The sequence below is a fragment of the Vitis vinifera genome, chromosome 19, assembly GCF_030704535.1.
Source record: "Vitis vinifera cultivar Pinot Noir 40024 chromosome 19, ASM3070453v1".
Taxonomy (NCBI): Eukaryota; Viridiplantae; Streptophyta; class Magnoliopsida; order Vitales; family Vitaceae; genus Vitis; species Vitis vinifera.
The window spans coordinates 26,847,720-26,874,133 of NC_081823.1; the positions used below are offsets into that span (position 1 = coordinate 26,847,720).

Genomic DNA, 26,414 nt, shown 5'->3' on the forward strand with positions numbered 1-26,414 from the left:
TCTTTGTGTACTTTGGTATGCCTCCTCTTAGGCTCTTCTACTATATTCTCTTATTTGCCTATCGATAAAAAAAAGAGGGGAAGGTGGCTTGCCTCAAATGGAGGTGGTTTCTAGTTTGAGGCAATAGTCTTGAGGTTATAGCTAAAATAGGGTATTTGAAATGCTTGTTGTAAAGTCAACCACATTGGAAAGCTTTATTACCACATGTGGGGAAGGGATTGCAGGTGTAGATGAAATCAATCAAAGTGGGGTAGTTCAATTCTTTGGAGGCTTTATTTTCACTCTTTAAGAGGGTGCTTTATGACTCTGGGATAAATATGTTGTATTGTTTTATTTTTTTACCAGAAACCTAATATCTTTTCTATTAATTGAAAAGAACAAGAAGGACAAGACCAATATCTGTGTTGTATTTGCAAATTAAATATTTCAAGTTGATAATTGTTTAGTTTTTGTCCTAGAGAGTCAACATAGAGTGGTGCTATAAAGTTCAGTAAACTCTTAACACTTGTTTGAGTCTTTTAATATTTGAGAATTGTGTTCACACTTTCATGATGTTGGATTTATATGCATGCTAGCCTAGTGGAATATAATATTAAATAATACATAATACAAATTTTTATGCTTTATAAATGCTCACCATTCACTAACTCCTTTAGGAGGGAGGTTGTCAGATTTGAGTGGATTCCTCCACCAGAAGGAAGTTTTAAGCTTGTTGGGCGTTCCTTCTGTAACCTTGATTAGATGGGTCTTACCAATCTTTAGCAGGATCATAGAGCTGGTACCATGCTTGCTTGAAGTCATCTTGGTTTGGGCTAGGCATTGAGGCTGAGAGTCTGGTTTAACTTAGAAGGTTGAAGAAGGCTGAATTGTTAGGCACCTCCAATATTTTAACAGAGGGTGATTTTGCACAGGTCTCTCATGGATGTCCCAGTATAAAAAGGTTCATGGAGGTATGGTCATTGGATGAGGAGGATTCTGGATCTCTCTAGAGAGATGTGTTGCTCTTTTTTTCTAGAGTATGTTGAGAAAATCAGGAAGCTGATAGGTTGGCCAAAAGAGGAGCTTCTATCCCCATCAAGTGTAGTGAGGACTTCTTTTTCTCCCTTGGTAGTCCTTGCAAACTTATGATTGTTATTCTTTTCCTAGTCTCTATATTCTTCTATAGTTTGCTTTTATGAAAGATTCCATTCTTGTATATGTATTGTTTTATATATTATTATTGCAGTTTTGGATAAAAAGGTGTTTTCATTGAAAATTCAGTTTCCTTTCTGTTTTGACTTGAAATTTCAGAAAATTATACCCAATGCTTAAGCTGACTAAAGTTTTGCTGCAGCATTAGATGTGCTTCAGGACAATATTGACGCCCGGTTAACTTTGGCTACCCTTCTCCTTGAAGGAGCTAAAGAAGATGAAGCCATTTTGTTGCTATCTCCTCCAAAAAATTTAGGTAGTTTCTATTTGATAATTGTTATCCCTTACTTTGTATTTGCATCCATGCAGAAAAGTATTCTGTTAACTTTCTTTTGGCTTATATTTCCAGAGTCTACAGTGGATCCAAATTCTGATGAATTTCAGCCATGGTGGCTTAATGGAAAAGTGAAATTGAAGCTTTCCCATATTTATAGATCTAAAGGGATGTCTGATGAATTTGTCGATGCAATATTCCCCTTAGTTCGAGAGTCATTGTTCGTTGAAACATTAAAGCAGAAGGTAACAGTGGGTCATTCAATTTCAGAAATTGTGTGTGTGTGTGTGTGTGTTTTAAAGCAGTTTTTAGGGGTGTGAATGTGAGTGAATTCTGATAAATGGCATACTTGTTATTAGTCATCCTTATGTGTTAATAAGATTTGGCTTCACAAACCCTTTATTTTATATATTCTAACTTTAAAGTAGGAATTTGTGTAATAGTGTTAGGTTTCCTAATTTTCTCTTCAGGGCTACCAAAGACCAAAACTATATCTAAAATATAAGGGCTTCTTTCTATAGATTAAGGACTTCTAGTCATCTTCTGCCATGTTTATAAGCCTGTGAATCCTTGTTACCTATTGTCTAGATTGGTTCATTGCTTTATGACTGAAGCTATATATAGACTTATAGAGTACATGGAGGCATACATGGGATGCTTGAAAGTAGGTGCAAAAAGGAATACAAATTAAAATATAAAAGTGCCCAACGACGGCCTGCAACAAAACTGAGGAGGGTGTGTCAGGCCATTTTAGTGCAAAAAAGGCCATTGATAAAATCTAAAATGCAAAGCCTCTAGTCTCCTCTTCCAATGGAAGTTCAGAAGAGGTCAACCTGCCTCTTTTCTGAATTTTCTGGGTGATTGGCATTGTGCCTAGCTTTATTTATCTCTACTTTTTTTATTTCTTTTGCAGCCTAGTTTTGATTCTTTTTGTATACTGCCTGTATACGGAGGATGCGCCCCCTGTTTTGGCGTATTCTTAATTCAATCTGCCTTTTCTATCAAAAAAGAAGAGTTCAAGCCAAAATGCAATCTCCTAATCACAAGAACTGAAAGGAAACAAAGGTGGTCTGCCAACTCCATAGAGCCTCTAGTCTCTTCTTCCAATGGAGGTTCAAGAGAGGTCAAGCCAAAATCTAATTTTCCAATCACGAGAACTGAAGGAAACAAAGGAGGTTTGCCATCTTCATATACTCCCCTTCTCTTTACAAATGTCCATAGTCATTTACCCTACAAGCCTTATTGAACATGCTTAGTATTCTCACCCAAGAACAGCATCCCACCCATTAGGATAACAATTAAACTCCTACCTGAACAATTGCAACTTCCTAACCCCCTCTAAGACTTCCCACAAGAAGTTTGTTGCAGTTCCTAAATCTGTTCCTGACCAACATCAGAATAGAAAAAAAGAAGATAAAAACCTCTTCCTAACCAACATGATGATAAAACCAAAGAGATAAAATAGACCCTGGACCTTGACTTATGAATCTCAAAATCAACCTGCAACCACATGGTCCACATCATTTATTTTACTGTATTTTATTTTTTTTACATTTGATGTTGCCATGCATCACCTTAACCAAGTCACTTGAACTTGAAACATAAATATTTGCCATTCTAACATGTTTAAAAAGTCACCCCTTTTGACACAATATGTGATCTCAACCTCCTGTTAATATATTTTTTACTAAAAATATTTTTAAGGGAAAACTGCCTCTTTTTTCAGGTTTTTGATAGTTCAGAAACATCCTCTATAGTTTCTAAAACATCCTTGATCTCTCTTTTAGTATGGTTATTTTAGTAGAAATCTTCATTCTTTTAGAGCATGATTTACATTTTGGGCTCAAATTCTAACAGCTTAAGTTTTTAGGAAAATTGGTCATTTAACATAGTATGAGAACTCTGGTTAATTGAAGATCTTGGTTTTAATTCCTGCTCCCATCATTTATCTCTCCAATTGTCTGTTATCACATAATTGTGATTTGTGTTTAGCTCTTAGCATCTATGCCTCCCATGTGCGGGTAATGGGCCCACACATGGCGGGAAGTGTTGAGCATGGTATGCGTTATGGGCCCAAATCTTAACCACTTAAGCTTTTAGGAAAATAGTTGTTCAACAATTTTATTTGACTAACTTGTTGATCTTTCTACTAGGAACAAGGAAATGACATTTTGGTTTATGACCAAAACGAATACTAAAAAAAGGTGTTTTATTTTCAACTTTTGGCTTCTTTGACATTCCTTGAGTTTCTTCAGGGATAAAAATGAACATATTGAAACAGAATTTATTGTGAGACGAAATTTTGGTGTTGTTTAAATAAAACTTAAAAGAGGCTATTTGCCTCTTTTTGGCAATTTTTAACCCACTATTTTCGCTTTTGAAAAAAGGCACAAATCACTTTTGCAAATAAATTGGATTCTAAATCTATAATACTATTTCCTTCACGGTTTTTTCAAAGTTCTAGGGGCTTAAGGTAAGGGGACCCGTTATCTCCGTATTTGTTTGTTCTAGCTATAGAGGCGTTTGGTTGCTTTATGGGAAAGGCAAGAGAGGGTGGCTATTTGACTGGTTTCAAAGTGTTAGGAAGAAATGGGGAGGGCTTGGAGATCTCCCATTTGTTGTTTGCAAATGACACTTTGGTTTTTTGTGAGGCCACCTCTTCCCAAATCACTCATTTGAGTTGGTTACTCATGTGGTTTGAGGCTATTTCGGGTTTGAAAATCAATTTAGATAAGAGTGAGCTTATTCCGGTTGGGAGGGTGTCAAATGTAGTGGAGTTGGCTTCTGTAATTGGTTGCAAAGTGGGTGTGCTCCCAGCCACTTATTTGGGCCTCCCTTTAGGAGCTGCCCATAACTCAATGGTGGCTTGGGATGGGATCGAAAAAAGGTTCAGAAAGAGGTTAGCATTATGGAAAAAGCAACATATTTCTAAAGGGGGAAGGCTAACTCTGGTCAAGAGCGGGCTAGCTAGCTTGCCAATCTACTTTATGTCACTATTCTGAATGTCGAGGAGAGTTCGCTTAAGGTTGGAGAAGATTCAAAGGGACTTTTTGCAGAGTGGTAGGGCTTTAGAGAGCAAGCCTCACATAGTGAAATGGGATATTGTCTGTTTAGACAAAAGAAAAGGAGACCTTGGAGTTAGACATCTTAACTCTCTAAATAAGGTTCTCCTTTGCAAATGGTTTTAGCTCTATGCTAAGAAGAGGGATGCCCTTTAGAGAGAAGTTATTTGTGGTAAATTTGGGGAATTGGAAGGGGGTTGGTACTCTAAGGAAGTGAGGGACAACTATGGAGTTGGGCTTTGGAAGGCTATAAGGATCTTGTGGGAGTTAGTCTATTCCAGAACTCTTTTTGTCGTGGGATGAGCCTTTATGTGTGTCCTTTCCCTCCTTGTTCGCTTTACCTAGCTCAAAAGAGGCGTGGGTGGCGGATCTATGGGTTCAATCTCCTGAGGGGGGTGGATGGAACCCGAGCTTCTCTAGACCTCTTAATGACTGGGAGATTGGAAAGGCGGGGTGCTTCTTGTCAAGGATTCAAGACAAGGTGGTGGTGGAGGAGAGGAAGGATGTGGCGTTTTGGGCGGACACGAAGAGTGGATCCTTTTTTGTTAAGTCCCTTTATTCTATCCTTGAGGAAGTAAGGGTAGACCTTTTCCCTACTAGAGTGGTGTGGAATGCTTAAGTTCCTCCTAAGGTCAGTTTTTTTGCTTGGGAGGCAACCTAGGGGAAAGTTTTGACTTTAGACCAATTGCAAAGGAAAGGGTGGTCTTTAGCCAATAAATGCTCCCTTTGGTATGTTAATGAGGAGACAATTGATCATATTCTCTTGCATTGTGGAAAGGCAAGGTTGTTATGGGAGCTCTTATTCTCTTTGTTCAAGGTGAGTTGGGTGATTCATTCTTCGGCTAGAGAGACCCTGTTAGGGTGGCATGACTCGTTTATTGGAAGAAAAAGGAAGAAAGTGTGGAGAGCAACGCCTTTGTGTCACTTTTGAACAATTTGGAAGGAGAGAAATAAAAGATCTTTTGAGAATGTGGAGCTTTTTGTTCAAAGACTGAAGTTTCTGTTTTTATGCAGCTTATTATCTTGGTCAAACTTGTTTGTAGAACATTCACCTATGTCCTTAGTTGATTTTATTGATTGCTTAGGGTCGGATTGAGGGAGGGAGTATTTTTGTTTTCCCTATCTTTAATGGTGCTTTTAGGTGGCCATTGTATACACCATGTGTACCTTAGTGCACCCTTTTTGGCATTTTTATACAATTTACACTTACCTATCAAAAAAAAATTGAATACCATCTATTAGAAACAATTTATTGTTAGAACCTGATGCTTCTGAGGTATTTTCATGATTGGAAGTTGGAGTTGATGAGTCCATTTTATCCACTCCACCATTTTTTGTGTTGGGTCCTTTAGATTGTTTAGCAGGTGTCCTTGAATAGTTGCTTCTTAGTGAAGGCTTTTTACAAATCATTGAGCTTTTGCCCAAATTTCTTTTATAGCTGAGAGGTGTGGCTTTCTAGTGCTCCATCCAAAGCTTGTTTGTTTGTTTGTTTGTGTGGGTGTGTTTTGGCTTTTTTGGGGTCTAGGAATTGGTGTGGGAGAAGATCCTATTGACAGACCATCTTATAAAAAGGGGTTGGTCTCTTGTTAATCATGTTTTTTGAAAATATAGGGAGGAATAGGTGAATTGCATTCTCTTCCACGAGGAATAGGTGACAGACCATCCTCTTTGTACTCTTCTCCCTATCTGGTGTGCATTGGGCATTGCCTTGTTTTATGAATGACACATTGTTCAGGTAGCATGGCAGCTTTATCAGGAAGGAATGGAAGAGGGTGTGGTAGATGAAACTTTGTGCTTATCTTGGTGTGTATGAAAACAGACTAGGAATCTTTTAGAATACTTTGGGGAGGGTCTTGGCCCTGCTTTATGGTTGTAACAGTTTTTCCTTTTTCCTCTAGTTTTGGAGCACCTCCTTTTTAACTCCTGCATACTAGGTTGTGTGCTCTTTTCATATGCACCTTCTATCTTAAAATACTATTCATACATTCCCTATCAGACAAAAAAAGATGCTGGATTTCTTCTCCATCCTAATAAGATACAGAATGGCCATCAGTTTTCTAAATGGGTTAGGGGAGAAAAAAAGAAAGAAAAATGATCCTAGGATTCAGGGTACTCCCTCTTTTGGAACAGAGATTCTATATGCAATGTCAATAACATGGAGAATAGGGTTAAGCACTGGGTAGGCCACGCAACCAGAGTAGACAAAAAGATGCATGCAGAGGTAGGCACATTTTGGCCATAGCCAGTGTGGATGTATAGTTAAATTATGTAGTGGAGCCTCCCAAAGAAGTTCAATCTGTCCCCAAGAGTGTGTTGAAGCTTAATCATTCAATTTGTCCCCAAGAGTGTGTTGAAGTTTTATTTTTATTTTTACTTTTTTGTTAATTCAGTTGTAAATCTCTTTCAAGTGGAGCTGTCTTTTTCCTAGTTTAGTACTTCAATTTAGCTAATATCTTCTCATGAGCACCTGAATCATTTCTTTTGGTGCTTCCTTATCTTATCAAATATTTAGTCTTTTTTTTATATTCCAAAAATGAATTCACTGCTAATTTTGTCACTGTTAGTCCTTCTGTTTTTCCATTTCAATGTCCTGAATGATGAATAGAAGGGACAAGGTAGGTGGCAGTAGTTATCCATGTGGTAGAAGCTATTATTGTGTTCCAAAAAAACTTTTAAAAGATGGAATTTTAGTGCCAATTCCAGCTTCATTTCCTGAAATCTTTTGTGGCTTCTTGTATAGTTGCTTTCAAAAACTTATCCTGGTGGAAGTTTCATGGATTTTAATGTTTGATGTAGGAAAAATGCCTAATTTACAGAACCGTAGAGTAACATTGCTTTGGAGTTATATTGCTTTGTTGTATGGGATAGGCATATTACTTTAAGAAATAATTATAAAAAATATACTATTTTTTTTCATGTTCATGAGAGGGATGAGGAATTCTCCCCACAAATACACAAACCTGATTTAAACACTAAAAACCTCTGTTATACAAGGAGATTTGTACAAAAAGATAGATCACAAAAGAATATACAAGGAATTCATCTCCTGAAAACCAGCTAGCCTCTCTCATTATTGGCTCAACCTTAACAGTGTACATTCCAACTGCCAACTGAGCCAAATGACATTCTAAGGAATGCCTTTAAAATCATTTATACAAGAGGCCCAAAAAAAAAGCAAAGAAATGAAATAAATCCCATAACATCTCTAACGCCCTCCATTTATCCTTAAAGATCTTGACATTTCTCTCTCGCCACACAATCCAAATCAAAGTGAGATAAACAATCTTCCAAAAGGTTTTGCCTCTAGTGGAATTCCCAAAACCCATATAAGAAATAGGCATCATTTCACAAAAACTCCTTTAACAACTATTTGACTTCCCCTTATTCCTATTGAGGGCAATTGTCAGCCCCTTAAGCTATGCTGTTGAAGTTGGTTTTATGTAGTTCTAGAAATTAATTATTTTCGAAAATTTTAACTTTGTGTATCATTTGTGTGATGCTTGGACCTTACTACTTATGGAATGTTTTGGAATTAAATAATATGTGCACATCAAGTATTGTGATATGCTAATACCATTATTCTCAATGTTGGAAATGTCCATGTGCCATCATCTTTTCATCTGGTGTTAATTGCTTTCTTCATTCATCTCTTTGATAATTGGTTCTTGTTTTAGGTGAGAGTAAAGAAAAGGCTTTCAAAAAGTGTTCTTTTTGAAAGAGTCAAAGTTCTGGATGATCATCACAGTGATAATGTATTTCATGGATTTAGACCAATGGCCTCTACATCTGATTTGTGAGTATCAATTTCACCATGTTATGTCTTGAAAATTGATATTTATAGCAGCATTCAGTCGATTTGATAGTTTTAACATGTAAAGTTCTTTATTTTGTCATTAATTCTTCAAAAAAAAAAATGTAGTTGAACAATAGGACTTGATAATTGTTGAATTTGTTTAACTTATTTTTACATCTTATATTCAGGTTTATATATATATTGGAAAATAAATATTATTAATAGAATTAGGGAAAGTACAAGGAGGTGTGAGTGGTCTTTTAGGCAGTACAACTACAGACAAAAAAGAAAATAAAAAATAAAAAACCTCCCAAAAACAGAAAATCTTCCCAAGAAAAACCAAGACAACACCAAGGATGAATGAGCTGAGGTAGAAAGTCACTAACAACCTATGGATAAGTAAAGCTTCCTTTGGCAAATCTATGGACTTTGTAGGTACTGTCCTGAACCTTTCTTAGCAAGTTGTACTTATCCAGCTTGAACTTGGTCCAACTTATTGTAGTCTGAAGGCACACACCATGTGCTTATCTCACCTTATTTGTGCACCATCATCTAGCTTACCAAACTTCATCTAGCTCACCAAACCTACCCTTAATTATCTTTCTCAATAAGCTATCTTGCTCTATAGTGAACCTCCATACCCAGTTCCCAAGAAAGGTTGTGTTTAATGTTTAAGTGGAAAACCTTCTTATATCCGATCACCACTACCTTCTTCCAACCAATTTTACCCAACTTTGGAATTACAAACAAAGCCATGAAATGAAATGGGGGACTTGATATAGTGTTATTTATCAGAATCAATCTTCCTCTTTTAGCCAGATACTCTTTCTTCCATGAAGCCAGCCTTCTTTTCAATTGCTCATCCCCCAAGTTCCACATTGATCGGGAATTAAATGATTCTCCAATAGAAGGCCTAGATGAATGGAAGGTATGCTTTCCACCCTACTATCAAACAAAGAGGTTAGTCTTTACACCTTCCATACCTCACCCATTGGAGTTAACTCACCTTTCTGTATGCTCACTTTCAAACCAGACACAAGCTTAAAACAAATGAGAACCTGTTTAAGTTATAAGAATTGCCTATCCCTTGCCTCATAGATTCCATCCCCTTGCAATTAGACATTTAAGAGCTTCCATGGCTAATACAGTAAATGGGGGAGGCTTCACCTATCTCAAGCCTCTAGAAATCTAGAAAAGCCTATAAGGATGTTCACCAAAAACAAAAAAAAACTATGGCTTCAATATTTAACTGACCCTATTCCCCTTAACCAAGCTAAGCCTAAAGTCCTTTACATCCTCAACCACGCACCCCCCACCCCAAAACCCCAATCTCCCCCTCCCTTGCCGACCCCCCTCTTTGGGGATTAACACTAGGAAAGTAGCATTGGAAAAGGATCCATTCACTACAAATTCTCCTAAGAACTTCATAATAATAGACCAACAACACCCCCAAAAAGCCATCAAGAAATTCTTCAGTTCCAACGCTTTATTCCCCACTCTCACCTCCCTTGAGAGAGCCATCAATATTCCAATCCCCTTCTTTAAGCCACAAAACCTCAAATTTTTATCTCCATGAGTTAGTTAATTGATTGAATTCATCATTTCAAGCTTCCTGCATCTCCTTTTCCCTTTTTGAAGGAACTCCCCTCACTTTCTTATCCCAAAAAATTTGATACTTTAAAGTCACTTATTTATGAAAACCATATCCCTGGAGATCTCTGCATTCCAACACTTTAAGTTCTCCTTCAAGGCATTTAATTTCCTTTTAAGCACACTGCTGGGAATGTCCCTGAACTCAAAGCTCTACCACCACGACTTTATTAAGTCCTATAAACCCCAACTCTCAGCCACATGTTTTCAAATCTCAATGGTTGACAAAGAGTTTGAGACACAATGACAAAGTACATGGTCCAATCACCCTGTCCTGTATAACCATGTGGCTGTTCTATCCCAGCCTTGGAGAGGATGGATGAAAGAAGAAACATATCCTCAACCACTTGGTACAGTTAGTCCCCTCTGAATAATGATCTTTTGAGTATTTGTCTCAATGAAATCTTTGTAAGTATGCCTATCACAAGCCAATTTAAGAATGTGTTCTAACCATCCAAACTTCCTTATAAAACCTTGTTTTTGGTCACTGTTGGAAATTACTGTAACTGCTCACCATTCCATATGCTCCCTCTTTCTCAAATGTCGAGCACCTAAGTCCATTCATAGTCATCTACCGAGTTTTCTCCATTTTCTTGTGATTTGGATTTTTTTGCTTAGGACATTTAAAGTATAGGTTTTGACCTGATAAAACAAGATGTTCATTATTTTTATTTTTATTTTTATTTTTTGTCTCGACCATCTGTTTAGCAAGTTGCCTAATCACTTTCAGTAGTTGTACACTATCTTGTAGCTAATTATTTTAGAAATGCAATTCATAGCTGCAATAAAATTTTGAATTGTTTATTTCCCAAAGTTCCATTACTAATCATCACCAGTAAAGGCCCATAAAGTCATAAACTGTATTTTTGCATTGTTTTTCTTTTCTTTCATTGTTTTGTTTTTTCCTAGTAGGCAAATGAGAATCAGTATTAATAGCACCTAAGAGGAGTGTGTGGATGTTTTCAAGGGTAGAATTGGTTTTAGGGTGGACAGTGGGTATAAGGTGAAATTTTGGAAGGATTGGTTGTGTGGTGACACTTCTTTGAAGGAGTTATTCCCAAAGATCTTGATAGCCTCTTCTAAGGATGCATAAGTTGTTGAGGTGTGGGAGGTGGATAGTTGAAACCCTAGGTTTTTAAGATAGTTTCATGATTGGGAGTTAGAGGAAGTGGAAGCCTTCTTTAGGAGGTTGTATGAGCAGTCCATTATGAGGGACATGGAAGACAAATTGATTTGGATGAACTCAAAGAGTGACCATTTTTCAGTTAAGTCTTTCTACTCCTCTTTTTCAAATGGAAGGGTGGAGACATTTCCTTTTGGCTTTGTTTGGAATTCTTAGGTATCATCGAGGATTAGGCTTTTTTGCATGGGAAGCAATGCGAGGCACAGTTCTTACTTTAGACTAGCTCAAAAAGAAGGGATGGAGGATCCTAAACAGATGCTGCATATGCAAGGAAGATGAAGAAACGACTAACCACATCCTTCTCCATTACTCCAAAGTAGTTATGTTATGGCAGCTGATCTATGCCCTTTTTGGTGTCCATTGGGTGATACACTCTTCAATGAGAGGTGCCCTTTTGAGTTGGCATGGGTCTTTTATCGGGAAGAAGAGAAAAAAGGCTTAGAAAGTTACTCCTCTATGCTTGTTTTGGACTCTATGGAGGGAGAGAAATAGGACAGATTTTGAGAATATTGAGGAAGGTAACCAAGCTATTAAACATTCATTCATGTTCTTTTTGTTGGATTGGGTCAAGGTGTATATAGGAGATTGTTTCTTGTCCATCTTGGACTTGGCGGAGTGGTTAGATTTTAAGTAAGGAGTGGTATTGTTTTTTGTGTTCCCCTTACCTTGTTTCTTTTTGCCTTTTTGGCTTATGCGTATGCCCCTTTGCACCTACTTAGGTGTTTTTACTACATTTGCTATTTTACCCATCAGAGAGAGAAATACACACCAAAATACACATGATGTATATGGTAGACACCTAATCTAAGAAGAGGACAAAGAAAAAGGCACCTCTCTTTGAAGCTAAGCCAATGTACAAGATCTATCATAGACATTGATTGGTCCTCTATGTATACCTTAACCCAATTCACAAAAGTATACATAAAATTAGATTTGATTGCTTGGTCCAATTGCTTAATATCATTAAACAACCTTTTGTTTCTTTCCCTTAAAGGAGTTCAAAATAAGCACAATTGGAGCAACCCTCTAGGCTTTTTTTTGCTTCTTCCCTATAAAAGAGCCATGCCACCCCAAAAGATTCCCTCCCTCAGAAGAGTACATCACTCAAACCACTCCAAAGAGAGAGAATATTAACTGCCTAACACACTAGCTTTGGTACAGTCTTCTTATCAGCTTTGCACAAAAATACCTATTCGGTATTGTCCATCCCCTCCTTTTGAGTTGACCAAGCATTAGAGTTCTGCCCCAAGGCACTTCCCAAGAAAAGAAACTTGCCTTTGTAGGTGCCAACATTCTCCACACTACTCTTGCCGAGAAGGGCTTGCTATCTCCCTTGGTTAAAGATGCATGGGGAGATCTAAATGAGAAATTGCCACACTTGGTTTCATTCCAACTCAATTTGTCTAGCACTTCCCCTCTAGTTGACAAGGCATGCAGTTTTTGTATGAAAGTCTCCACTTCCACAAGTTCCCAATCATTGCACCGCTTAGAAAAGTGGGGATTTTTTTTATTTTTTTATTTTGATATGTAAAAAAAGAAAATTGGGGATTGTTGCTTGTTGTCCAGCATGCTTGGCTTGCCATCTTTGAACATGTGTTGTGATATCCCAGAGTAGTTTCAGTCAATGAAATTTTTATTATATTGCAATCATAGTTTATCACAGGAGAAATATTGTGCTCAGTTATGGTCATTTTTCAATGAACAATCCAACTTGCAAACAATCTTATCTCTAAATAAGAAGCAATTGTACCCAAGGATTTGTATGTACAATTGAGATTCTCATACACCATGAGCCACCCCTTTGTGGATTCCATTTCTTTCAGAGGTTCTTTTGTTATTGCTTACTCTAAAGCAAATTTTATAGATAATACTTGCATGACACTACTCAAATTTTTGGTTCTTTTATTCCTCTTTAGCATGGTGTGAAGGGTTTTGAGTGTCTGATTATACTTTTTTCTAGCATTTTGATATTTTTTCTTTAAAATTTTTATCCTCTAGAAGTAGATTATTAACTGTTGTAATTAATGCTTTGAGATAGGTCGAAAGCTTCCAGAGCAAAAAAATTGCTTCAAAAGAAGGCTACACGAAAGGAGGAAAGGAAAGCTGCAGCAATGGCTGCTGGAGTGGATTGGTATAGTGATGAGTCAGATGATGAGTCTCCGGTAAGCTGGGTTTATGTTATGCCTTGTATACAGGTGTTAGTATTTTGCCTAATAAATCAGGACTTTGACCTGACTAACTGGTTTTATGTTACTTGGGATATTATTCAGGAACAAAAATTGAGAGAGCCTCCTCTCCCTAATCTTCTCAAAGATGAAGAGCATCATCATCTCATCCTAGATGTTTGTATTTCTTCTTTTCTTGTCCTACATTCTTTGCATATATTTTTTTTCCCCACTCAAGTTTCTTGACTCATATTTTATATATTCTTTTTATTGGACTTCTATGAAACTACTATTTTTTATGTGATGCTTCAACTTTAGGTTGTGTATTTGCTGGTTTTCATATGCAGTTCAACAATTGCTCTGAACAAGTTTTCCTCTTCATTTTATTGCTTATAGTTGTGCAAGGCATTGGCATCCTTGCGGAAGTATTGGGAAGCATTAGATATTATTAATCTAACTCTGAGGTTGGCATACAACATAATGCCCATTGAGAAGAAGGAGGAGCTTCGATCTCTTGGAGCTCGTAAGTCCCTAAAAGAAATTTTAAATTCTCTTTGAGATATCTTTCTCCCACACTCACTATTATGAACTTCATTGTTGGTTGAAATGCCAGGTTGAACTTCTATTTTGATGGTTACTTTTTTTCTCAAGTGAAGGGTGTTACAATTTGTAGTGACACACTGAAGCAAATATTTTGTTTACTTTCCACAGAAATAGCATACAACATCACAGATCCTAAGCATGGGTTTGATTATGTAAAGTACATTGTTCAGCAGCATCCACACAGCCTTGCTGCCTGGAATTGCTATTACAAAGTAATTTCAAGGTATGTAACCCTTCATATGTGCATATAATAATAATTTTCTGCTGTCATGAATAGCTAGCTTCTTAGTTGAGATGCCTCAAATTATTACTAGCCTCACTAAACTTTATCAACCAGGTTAACAATATGTTCTATTTTGTGGTGTGAGTTAGGTATATCTCCATGCATAAAGCATGTTTCTAGTGATGACATATGTTATTGGCTGTATTCATGGCCAGAGTTGTCTGAAGTTGATTCCTTTTTTGCTTTCTTATGGTGGCAATCATAATGTGCCACATTGCTATCATTTGACTAAGATGACAGCATTTCTGAGGAGTGAAAGAAGAGCACAAAATCTGACTGCTAACTGACAAATTTCTTATGGTGGCAATTATAATATACCCTTCTATCTTATTGATGCAAGCATTGACCTTCAAGTTCATGCACCTTTCCTTTTATGCTATTGATCAAAGAGAAAAAATAAATAAAATGTTGTAGGATGACAAGAAGACACAAACCTAGCGCAAGGCAGTCTCCAGTCACTTTGATCCTTTTTTTTTCCCCTCTTTTTCTGTTTTCTCGATAAAAGGAACAAAAACCAGACTTTGTTATAAAAATACAAGTGAAATGACCTATCATTGATTAACTTAGGATTTGATTGCTGATCCAAGTTAAGCCAGTGTAGAGAATTGCCTTGTTGCTTAAGCTACTTCTAGTAGAGACCTCCATTTTTGTCATTTTTCTAATTTCCTTGTGACTGAGTGCCTTCTAAAATCACTAATCCATAAAAAATAACCAAAAGTAAGCATTTACTGTCTGTGACTTCGTAAATTGTTGAAGGCATTGTATGCAAATCCAAAGCCATAGGTTGTGATTATGTTGTCTTACCCCAATATCGAGTTATGAGAAATCCTTCCAAATAACCACAGATAGTCTTTTAAATATGCAAAGGGGATAAAATCACTGGAACGTGTAAATAGGAATGACAACTATTTTTTATGTACAATGGGTAATGCCTTCCTCAATCAGGGATGCCCTCACTAGTTGGTGGGGTGTCTTTATTGGGAAGAAAAGAAAGAAGGTGTGGAAAGCAGTTCCATTGTGCTTATTTTGGACCTTATGGAAGGAGGGAAACCGAAGAGCCTTTGAAGACTTTGAACTAACAGACCATGCTATTTTACGCTCCTTAATGTACATGTTTTTGGAGTGGTCAGGATACATTTTTTTTATATATATATCAGAAACAAACAAATGTATTAATAGAAAAACAAAAAAAGGATGAGAGGTTCTCCTCATGAAAAACAAACCTGATCAAAAGTAACTAAGCAAACCTCCACAAAACAAAGAAGGCCACACAAAAAGAACAAAAAAGGCCTATACAAGTAAACCAACAGCAGCCCCTATAACCCAACCCTAATGTGTACAAATCGAGAGCCAACTAAGCTGAATTACACTCAAAGGGTAGGGTTTAAAAATGTTTGTACGGTAAGCCTAACCAGGATACATTTAGGGTATAGTTCTTTGTCCCTTTTTGACTTCATAGATTGGTTGGGCTATAAGTGAAGCAAGGGTGTTGTTTTTAGTCTATCCCTCCTTTTTTTGGCCTTGTATACATCGTGTATACTTTAGGTGCTTTTTTTGGCTCTTTTAATACAATTGCTTTAGTTTAAAAAAAATATATATATATATTGTCTAAATAGGAATGACAAATGGATAATGGTCGTAACAGAAGCCAACCAAAATAGATGTAGCTTCTGAATCCAAGTTGGGTTTTTGGGTTCCTGAGAACCCATTCCTTGATTACATTGATCTGGAACATGTGTCCATAAGAACAAGCTTATTACATTTCATTGGATTACTTCTCCCATTGCTATTGCTGTATGTGCAAAACCTTGTTGGAGAATCCTATCAATGTCAGTGATCACTCATTAAATTCAATAAACTGACAAACATCATTACATAGTTTATTTTACTAAACCTAACGACATTCCGACCATGGATTTAAAAAACAATGGTTGTGGGGCGTAATATTTATGAATTTTTTTCCCCTGTTGTAGCTGGCAGGCAGGGGAGGTGGTTGGTCTGGTTTTGGTGGTCCCGATACCCTGCACATTAGCATTATCAAAAAAATTCATAATTTTTACTGGTGTGATGGAATGTTAGCTGGTTAATTATTTTAGTAAAGCTTCTATTGTATTCTATGGAATGTTTTCAAATTTTTTATATCAGACAGGAGCTGTTCAAAAGAGAATTAATATTATCTTGTCAAAATATTGTGTGAATGACCGAATACCTTGACTTTGAGTTTTGTATATTATATATAGACTTTACAAGGATGCTTTACATGGAAAGCAAATAAAAGCAAATAAAATCCAACATGATTCTAGCCCTATACATGTTAACTATAATCTGTCAAATAATATATGCTAACTGTACAAAATAATAAATGGAGAAATAAGGAAACAATTGTGGGCTAAAATAAGGAAAGAAGTGTGGATAGCTTGTGGGCTAAAATAAGGAAAGAAGGGTGGACAGCTTGTGGGCTAAAATAAGGAAAGAAGGGACAACAAAGTTGTCCTTTGACAACCCCCCTCAAATTGATGCAGGTTGATCAACAAGCATCAATTTGCTACTTAGCAAGCAATGTCGATGACGAGGGAGAGCCTTGGTGAAGATATCAGCAATTTGTAAGTCAGTGGAAATATGTGGAAGAGTGATAACACGAGCTTCAAAGGCTTCACGGATAGAGTGACAGTCCACTTCAATATGCTTTGTGCACTCATGATAAACAGGATTGGTTGTGATCTGAATAGCACTTGTATTATCGGCATGTAGAGGTGTAGGATCGGTCTCAGAAAAATCTAACTCCGCAAGCAAACCTCGAAGCCAAATGATTTCAGAACAAGCAAGAGACATCGCCCGGTACTCAGATTCCGTAGATGACTTAGAGACTCTGTCTTGCTTCTTACTTTTCCAAGATATCAATGCATCACCTAAGAACACACACCAACCAGTGATGGAGCGACGGGTATCCGCATAACCAGCCCAATCAGCATCACTATAAGCAGCAAGGCGAGTAGAATTGCCTGCAGGGAAGAACAAGCCACGAGTAGAAGTGCCTTGAACATAGCGTATGATCCTACGAACAGCAGCCAAATGAAGATGACGAGGAGTCTGAAGGAACTGGCTGACTTGCTGTACAGCAAAAGAAATGTCCGGTCTAGTAATGGTGAGATAAACAAGGCTACCCACCAACTTCCTGTATAAACTGGGATCAGCAAGTAAGTCGCCCTCCTCTTTGCGAAGCTTGACATTTAATTCCATGGGAGTATCAACAGAAGTAGCCCCTTGTAGACCAGCTGTAGCCACCAAGTCACTCGCATACTTATGTTGATTGAGGGAAATACCAGAGGGACTATGATGCACCTCAAGACCAAGAAAATATGTGAGAGACCCAAGATCTTTCATATGAAAGGACTCGGAGAGATGAGTTTTGAGCTGACCAAGTAAAGCAGAATCGGAACCAGTGATCACAATATCATCAACATAAACCAAAAGAACAACAATACCCATGTCTGATTTCCGAAGAAACAAGGAAGTGTCGTACTTGCTCTGCCTGAATGAAAATTGTAATACAGTGGTGCGGAATTTATCAAACCAGGCCCTCGGAGCCTGTTTGAGACCATAAAGAGAGCGATGAAGCTTACACACATGTGAAGTCGGAGAGGGAAACAATCCCGGGGGTGGCTTCATATAAATACACTCTTTAAGATCCCCATGAAGAAAAGCATTTTTTACATCCATCTGATGTAGTGGCCAATCACCGGAAGCAGCAAGAGCTAGAATCGTACGAACAGTAGTCATTTTAGCCACAGGAGCAAAGGTCTCTTCATAATTGACACCATATTCCTGATTATTCCCAAGTGCAACAAGCCGAGCTTTGTAACGATCCAAACTTCCATCAGATCAGACCTTGACTGAGTAAACCCATTTGCAACCCAGAGGAACAATAGTGGGAGGACAGGGCTCAATGTCCCAAGTGTGATTGGCCTCTAGAGCGGCAATTTCTTCCTGCATAACTTGTCGCCAACAATCATGCTTAGCAGCATGTGAGTAGCATGTGGGAATATCAAATTTGGACAATGCAGCAGTAAGGGCTGAAATAGAATTGCCAGAACTGGAAGAGGGAAATCCATACCTATTCAGAGGTACAGACACTCGAGAAGAGCGACGTACTGAAGGTGCTGCAACTGACTGCATCTGGAGCGTGGTAGGATCAGATATCGGGTGAGCCACCGAAAGAGACTGTGGGCGGGAGCGTCTCGTATACACAATACCTGGTTGAAAGCGAGAGCTGACTGGATGAAGATCTGAGAATTGTTGCTCAAAGGAGGGAAGGACCACAGTAGAAGAGGATGACACAGTAGAAGAGGATACAGGAAAGAAATGTTGATTTTCAAAGAAAATAACATTCCTAGAAATACGTGTACGATGTAATGTAGGATCATAGCAAACAAATCCTTTTTGACACATATTATATCCTAAGAAAGCACATCGAACAGATTGGGCAGATAATTTATGTCGCTCATGAGGAGGTAAATGAACAAAGCATACACAACCAAAAATACGAAGGCGATCATAACTAGGTTGCTTAGCAAATACGCGGAAATAGGGAGACTCCATATGTAGGACTTGAGAAGGTAAACGATTAATCAAGTGAGTAGCAGTTTTTAGAGCCTCTACCCAAAACATGGATGGAACAGAAGATTCTAACAAGAGAGTACGTACCACATCTAAAAGATGACGATTTTTGCGTTCGGCAACTCCATTTTGTTGAGGAGTAGAGGGACATGAACGTTGATGAATAATACCCTTATAAGCCAAGAATGCTTGAAACTCAGTAGACAAATACTCACCACCGGAATCTGTGCGTAATGTCTTAATAGAAGTAGAAAATTGATTGTCAACATACGCTAAAAACTCAGTGAAAGTACGAAAGACCTCAGATTTAGAGCGAAGAAAGTAGACCCAAGTAAATCTGCTATGATCATCAATGAAAGTCACATAATATTTAAATTTCTCATATGAACTAATCGGGGAAGGTCCCCAAACATCACTATGGATAACATCAAACCAGTGAGATGCTCTACTTGCATGCAAAGGGAAGGGAAGAGTTTTACTTTTACCAAGTTTGCAAGAATCACACTCAAGAGATAAAGAATAACGATCCTTATTACCAGGTAAATCAGAGTTCAATACATGAGATAAGATCTGAGTATTGGGATGGCCTAAACGACGATGTCACACCATACTAATATCTGAAACATTATTACAAGCAAAAGACTTAATAGAAGAAAGTGGAGAAAAATCTGGAACAGGTAAAAATAGTGGAAACAAGCGCCCCACTTTAGGTCCCTTTGCGATCGGCTTCCCCGTTACCTGGTCCTGCACAACACAACCATTATCAGAAAAATTAACAGCACAATTGTTATCAACTAATTGGCCAATTGAAATAAGATTCGTGGAAAGCTGAGGAGCAAGAAACACATCAGTGAACTTAGAAGAGGCATCGCCAATAGCAGCTATGGGCAAAGAGCTGCCATTGGCAGTCTGAATGGAAGATTGACCAGTGTAGGGCCGAACATGACACAAAGCGGTGGGATTATTAGTCATGTGATTAGAGGCCCCCGAGTCCACGTACCAGAGTTTAGTAGAATTGTTACCTTGAAACCCCATTGCTGATAATGCTGAAATTAACATCTGTTGCACCATTTCTGGGGTGCAGTAATCTGGTGCAGGAGGTGCAGGAACAGAGCACGCAGTTGAAGGAGAGTCGTGTGTTGCAGAAGTTGCTATAGGAGGGACAATAACCGAAGTCTGAAATGCTTGGGCCTGACGATTCTGGGGGCGAATACGACATTCTTTGATAATGTGACCCTTCTTCTTGCAATAAGAACAAAACTTCTTAGGGCAAGTGGCAGCAATATGCCCATATTCCTTGCAGCAAAAACACTGCAAGTTTTTAGAATGCATAGGTGGTCCGCGTCCTTGGGCAGCATAAGCTACAGTTGTCGTCCCGGAACTGCCATGAGATTGCTCCAAAATAGCTTGAGTACTAAGGCGTTGCTCTTCGCGAAGTAACTCACCAAAACAAATATCAAGAGAGGGAATAGGAGATCTATTCAGTAAAGAGGAGCGGACAGATTCATATTCCGGACGTAGTTTCATAAGAAACTGATCACGCTGGGTAGTCGCGTGAATAGTCTGAATAGTTGAGAGAGCGGCAATAGGAACATCCGCTGTAACCAAATCAGCATATTCATGCCAAAGAGTCAGAAATGCCGAGTGGTAGTCCTGGATGGAAAGACTACCATATTGAAACATGGCAATCGCATGTTCTAATTGAAAGCGACGAGCATCGTTATCCTGATGATAAACTTTCTTCAAATAAGCCCACATAGATTGAGCGGAGCGATGGGGCCGCAAGTGGGTGACAATATGAGGCTCCACTGAACCAAGAAGCCAAGACATATAGTTTTTGCCATTGAAACGAACAATAGAATATTCTCCAGACATTATGAAGACAGAAATAGCCTAGGAAACAAAAAAAAAAAACATTGTCAAAGTGCCTAAATCTGATAACAAACCTCCAAATAATCGAAGATCTCCAAGAGCCTAGAATCGAAGAAACCCAAAGAAAACTCCAAGATCACATCACAGATGTGTTGTCACAACCACTAGAAAAAAAAGAAAAAGAACCGAAAAGTTGGGCTAGAGTTCGAGAGCCCCTAGGGCTAAATCCGAGAGCCCTTAGGGCTAAATCCGAGAGCCCCTAGGGCTAAATCCGAGAGCCCCAAGGGCTAAATCTGAGAAAACCCAAAGAAAAACTAGAAAGCGTGTAAACTCTAGGTTCAGAACACAAGCTCTGATACCAAGTCAAAATATTGTATGAATGGCCGAATCCCTTGGCCTTGAGTTTTGTATATTATATATAGACTTTACAAGGATGCTATACATGGAAAGCAAATAAATTCCCTCATGATTCTAGTCCTATACATGTAAATTATAATCTGTCAAATAATATATGCTAACTGTACAAAATAATAAATGGAGAAATAAGGAAACAATTGTAGGCTAAAATAAGGAAAGAAGTGTGGGTTAAAATAAGGAAAGAAGTGTGGACAGCAAAGCTGTCCTTTGACATGTCAAAGGACAACTTTGCTGTCCCTTCTTTCCTTATTTTAACCCACAAGCTGTCCACCCTTCTTTCCTTATTTTAGCCCACAAGTTGTCCACACTTCTTTCCTTATTTTAGCCCACAATTGTTTCCTTATTTCTCCATTTATTATTCTGTACAGTTAGCATATATTATTTGACAGATTATAGTTTACATGTATAGGGCTAGAATCATGTTGGAATTTATTTGCTTTCCATGTAAAGCATCCTTGTAAAGTCTATATATAATATACAAAACTCAAGGCCAAGGTATTCGGTCATTCACACAATATTTTGACATGGTATCAGAGCAAGGTTGTTAATTTTTCTTCCCTCAAATTCTTTTCTGTCTTTTCAGTTTCGAAGGTGCCTCTCGTGTCTTTCGGTCAAGTCTGTGTTGATCCGTGCTACACCCAACCACAACCATTTTTCTCAGTATTTCTGTGGCTGTCGTGAGTCAGTTTTCTTCTGGGATTTTTTTTGTCAATCCTTTTGTCTCGGGTTCTATTTATTTTCTATGGATTCCGCACCTCTGTGTGTTAAGTTTACAGGCACAAATTATTCTACCTGGGCATTTCAGTTTGAACTTTTTCTCAAGGGAAAAGACCTTTGGGGTCATATTAATGGCAGGGATGTTGAAAAACCATCCACTTTTGAAAAATCTCAGGATGTTGGGTTTTCTCCTTCATGGGCTGTGCTTGATGCACGCATCATGTCTTGGCTTCTTGGTTCAGTGGAGCCTCATATTGTCACCCACTTGCGGCCCCATCGCTCCGCTCAATCTATGTGGGCTTATTTGAAGAAAGTTTATCATCAGGATAACGATGCTCGTCGCTTTCAATTAGAACATGCGATTGCCATGTTTCAATATGGTAGTCTTTCCATCCAGGACTACCACTCGGCATTTCTGACTCTTTGGCATGAATATGCTGATTTGGTTACAGCGGATGTTCCTATTGCCGCTCTCTCAACTATTCAGACTATTCACGCGACTACCCAGCGTGATCAGTTTCTTATGAAACTACGTCCGGAATATGAATCTGTCCGCTCCTCTTTACTGAATAGATCTCCTATTCCCTCTCTTGATATTTGTTTTGGTGAGTTACTTCGCGAAGAGCAACGCCTTAGTACTCAAGCTATTTTGGAGCAATCTCATGGCAGTTCCGGGACGACAACTGTAGCTTATGCTGCCCAAGGACGCGGACCACCTATGCATTCTAAAAACTTGCAGTGTTTTTGCTGCAAGGAATATGGGCATATTGCTGCCACTTGCCCTAAGAAGTTTTGTTCTTATTGCAAGAAGAAGGGTCACATTATCAAAGAATGTCGTATTCGCCCCCAGAATCGTCAGGCCCAAGCATTTCAGACTTCGGTTATTGTCCCTCCTATAGCAACTTCTGCAACACACGACTCTCCTTCAACTGCGTGCTCTGTTCCTGCACCTCCTGCACCAGATTACTGCACCCCAGAAATGGTGCAACAGATGTTAATTTCAGCATTATCAGCAATGGGGTTTCAAGGTAACAATTCTACTAAACTCTGGTACGTGGACTCGGGGGCCTCTAATCACATGACTAATAATCCCACCGCTTTGTGTCATGTTCGGCCCTACACTGGTCAATCTTCCATTCAGACTGCCAATGGCAGCTCTTTGCCCATAGCTGCTATTGGCGATGCCTCTTCTAAGTTCACTGATGTGTTTCTTGCTCCTCAGCTTTCCACGAATCTTATTTCAATTGGCCAATTAGTTGATAACAATTGTGCTGTTAATTTTTCTGATAATGGTTGTGTTGTGCAGGACCAGGTAACGGGGAAGCCGATCGCAAAGGGACCTAAAGTGGGGCGCTTGTTTCCACTATTTTTACCTGTTCCAGATTTTTCTCCACTTTCTTCTATTAAGTCTTTTGCTTGTAATAATGTTTCAGATATTAGTATGGTGTGACATCGTCGTTTAGGCCATCCCAATACTCAGATCTTATCTCATGTATTGAACTCTGATTTACCTGGTAATAAGGATCGTTATTCTTTATCTCTTGAGTGTGATTCTTGCAAACTTGGTAAAAGTAAAACTCTTCCCAAATCTGATAACAAACCTCCAAATAATCGAAGATCTCCAAGAGCCTAGAATCGAAGAAACCCAAAGAAAACTCCAAGATCACATCACAGATGTGTTGTCACAACCACCAGAAAAAAAAGAAGAAAAAGAACCGAAAAGCTAGGCTAGAGTCCGAGAGCCCCTAGGGCTAAGTCCGAGAGCCCCTAGGGCTAAGTCCGAGAGCCCCTAGGGCTAAGTCCGAGAGCCCCTAGGGGTAAGTCCGAGAGCCCCTAGGGCTAAATCTGTGAGCCCTTAGGGCTAAATCCGAGAAAACCCAAAGAAAAAAAAAAGAAAGCGTGTAAACTCTAGGTTCAGAACACAAGCTCTGATACCATGTCAAAATATTGTATGAATGGCCGAATACCTTGGCCTCTATGTTATTTAATTATTTTATATCTTGCTATACCGATGGTTTCTCTATTTTATTTGCATGTGTAGCCACAAGAGAGTAAAAGTCAACAATTAAAATACTTCCTATTGATGATGAAAGATCCTATATAAAATTCATTGCCGAGGGCCAATAGATGTCCCAAAATTTTCTAAGAACATTTGTAGCTGAGGAATCCAGGGTCAACATGCATAATGAGTGGGCAGAATGTTGGTAGTCCCAAAAAATCATGGTTTACTGTATTGGTTATCCAATGCTAAATCTCCATTATTTGCCAATTTTTTGAACCATGACCATATTTTGTGATATGGCTGCAACAATGATATAAAACCTTGAGAAAACCAACTGGGAACCAATTGGTTTTTCAGTATATTTTACTTCTAATTGTTCAGTGATTTATTTGCTCACTATGTTGTAGATTGGAAAATCGATATTCAAAGCATTCTAAACTTCTACATAGTATGCGAGTCAGACACAAAGACTGTGTACCACCAATTGTAATTTTCGGGCATCAATTTACCATGATCAGCCAGCATCAAATCGCAGCGAAAGAATACTTAGAAGCTTATAAACTAATGCCAGAGAACCCCCTCATAAATCTCTGTGCTGGTATGTTCTTTATTTTTTAGTTTTTGTCTTTGCTCGTCTTTCCTTCTTTTGAAAATTCACATATTCCATGCAACTTCTGTGCTCTTTTTATTTTTATTTTTAATACAGAAACATCACTTTATTTCTTTTGTTGTTTTTTCCTTTTGTTTTGCAGGAACTGCCTTAATCAACATAGCCCTTGGGTTTAGACTTCAAAACAAGCATCAATGTCTTGCGCAAGGCTTAGCATTCCTCTACAACAATTTGCGGCTTTGTGAAAATAGCCAGGTTTCACTCTCTTTCTCTCTCCCTCTCTCTAGTACTGTAGCAAACATTTTTTTTTTTTTTTTTTGCATACTCAAACAAGGTTTCTCATGATAGGTCTTTCAATTTCCTCAAAATTTAATTTCAGTGTCGGTATAAGAGAATTTTTATATGTTGGTAGTATTAGGAGTCCAAGATGCCTAAGATGAGGTCTAGAGATATATAGCCTTACAAGCATGAGGTTGAGTTCCTAAAAATTATCGTTAAATTGTCTCAATCATTTGTATTTCATTGTGAAGAGACAATTGAAGAGAATTCAAAACTTCATGGTTTTTGTTGTTGTGATTATAGCGCTAGTGGCATGTTTCAATGATTACATTTTATTTTTTTTGACAAGTGTTCAATGAAAATGATTACATATCATAGACATAGGTGAAATTGAAGGTAAAGAAACTAAACATATCTAGATTCTAAAAGACAATGTCTGCTTGTGTCACCAATCACTTTTCCTAAATACAAAACTTGCATTATTCCAGCTTGAAAATTTAGTCAGCAACAGCATTTTTTGAATGTCTCCCCTCCCATTTGATGCATTTTTCTTATTTTGCTTTGATCTGATAAACTTGCAGATACATGGATCTAGCCTCGAATGCATATACATTTTTTACTTTATGTATTTACTCAAACTACATGATTGGATGTTTATGTATTTTCATTGCTATATCTTGTCTATGGTTATTCCCTGCAACATCTTAATGCATATATATATTCATTTGTTACTCTTTATCTTTGCTTGTCATGGCACCTACCTACCATATGTTCATTGTTACAGCTTGATTCATCCATGCTCATTTTGTTTGTTGTAATTTTTGCAGGAAGCCTTGTACAATATTGCCCGGGCATATCATCATGTTGGCCTTGTTTCTCTGGCAGTTACATATTATGAAAAGGTTCTTGCAACTCATGAGAGAGATTACCCGATCCCCAGGCTTCCATATGAGAATACAGACCTTGTGGAAAATAGGAAGCCCGGTTACTGTGATCTTCGCAGAGAAGCAGCATATAATTTGCACTTAATTTACAAAAAAAGTGGAGCACTTGATCTTGCTAGACAGGTCTTAAAAGACCACTGCACTATATGAGCAACATGGGCTATAACCTAACAGCTATTAGTATGCAACTGATACAGGGATCGTTTATTAGTGCTCATACATCTGTGTACATAATTAACTTTTCCAGTTTAGGGATTATCATATATCATCATTCAATAGTATACATGTTAAGGTTATTCAGGGTTATATTGCCTCTATTGTTTCCTGCTTCTTAGGGCTCCGTGGTATGAGTTGTCATTCTCTACCATGATGGTGTAACCATTTACAAGAATAATAAAATATAGTTGGCAATATTTATTCGCGATCTATGTGATTGGCTGCTGCCTTGATTTTTATTTTCCATATGTTTATTTCTCTAATATTCTTGCCTTACTAAGTTCATTGGATTAGTACTTTTTGTAACAGATCTGAAGTAGTCTTCGACAATCAAGTAGTTTGGAAGAGGCCAGGTTGTTTCTGCAGTTGGCGTGCCATAAAATTCAGGAGAAATTTGAGAATCTGGAAATATGGTGTATGTGCAGTTGAGAGATCTAAATTGGTTGTTTAATGTTCCTTTCTACTGAATTTTGTGATAGAGTAGTCTTTTCGCACTCCTAGTTTTGCAAGGAAAGTCCCGTTATTTATTTTATGCT

At 38.1% G+C, this 26,414-nt stretch overlaps 2 protein-coding genes across 3 annotated transcripts in view; one reads left to right on the top strand and one right to left on the bottom strand.

Moving 5' to 3' along the window:
* Positions 1–26,088, top strand: part of LOC100257006 (uncharacterized) — a 48,075-nt gene extending 21,987 nt beyond the window's left edge. The window contains exons 10-19 of one of the 2 annotated variants that reach the window (XM_010646783.3): positions 1,334–1,447; positions 1,541–1,710; positions 8,202–8,320; positions 13,192–13,315; positions 13,424–13,495; positions 13,715–13,841; positions 14,030–14,144; positions 24,237–24,427; positions 24,582–24,694; positions 25,546–26,088. In XM_010646783.3, the coding sequence (XP_010645085.1) occupies positions 1,334–1,447; positions 1,541–1,710; positions 8,202–8,320; positions 13,192–13,315; positions 13,424–13,495; positions 13,715–13,841; positions 14,030–14,144; positions 24,237–24,427; positions 24,582–24,694; positions 25,546–25,812 (1,412 nt within the window). In that variant the 3' untranslated portion in view covers positions 25,813–26,088. Of the gene's footprint in view, positions 1–1,333; positions 1,448–1,540; positions 1,711–8,201; positions 8,321–13,191; positions 13,316–13,423; positions 13,496–13,714; positions 13,842–14,029; positions 14,145–23,133; positions 23,365–24,236; positions 24,428–24,581; positions 24,695–25,545 lie in introns of those variants that run through there. The other variant, XM_019217361.2, reaches the window with a different exon arrangement.
* LOC104877791 (uncharacterized) lies at positions 19,335–20,749 on the bottom strand. Its single transcript, XM_059735267.1, has 2 exons — positions 19,844–20,749; positions 19,335–19,565 (listed from the first exon to the last, which is right to left on the bottom strand). The coding sequence occupies exons 1-2, from the start codon at positions 20,694–20,696 to the stop codon at positions 19,528–19,530; spliced, it is 891 nt and encodes a 296-aa protein (XP_059591250.1). The 5' UTR covers positions 20,697–20,749; the 3' UTR covers positions 19,335–19,527.
* Positions 26,089–26,414: the final 326 nt, after the last annotated feature.

Excerpts from the sequence above, each read along its gene's own strand:
- LOC104877791 (XM_059735267.1), bottom strand. The coding sequence starts at position 20,696 with ATGTCTGGAGAATATTCTATTGTTCGTTTCAATGGCAAAAACTATATG. Across the intron at positions 19,566-19,843 it reads ATCAGCAATGGGGTTTCAAG|GACCAGGTAACGGGGAAGCC; the intron begins GTAACAATTCTA and ends TGTGTTGTGCAG.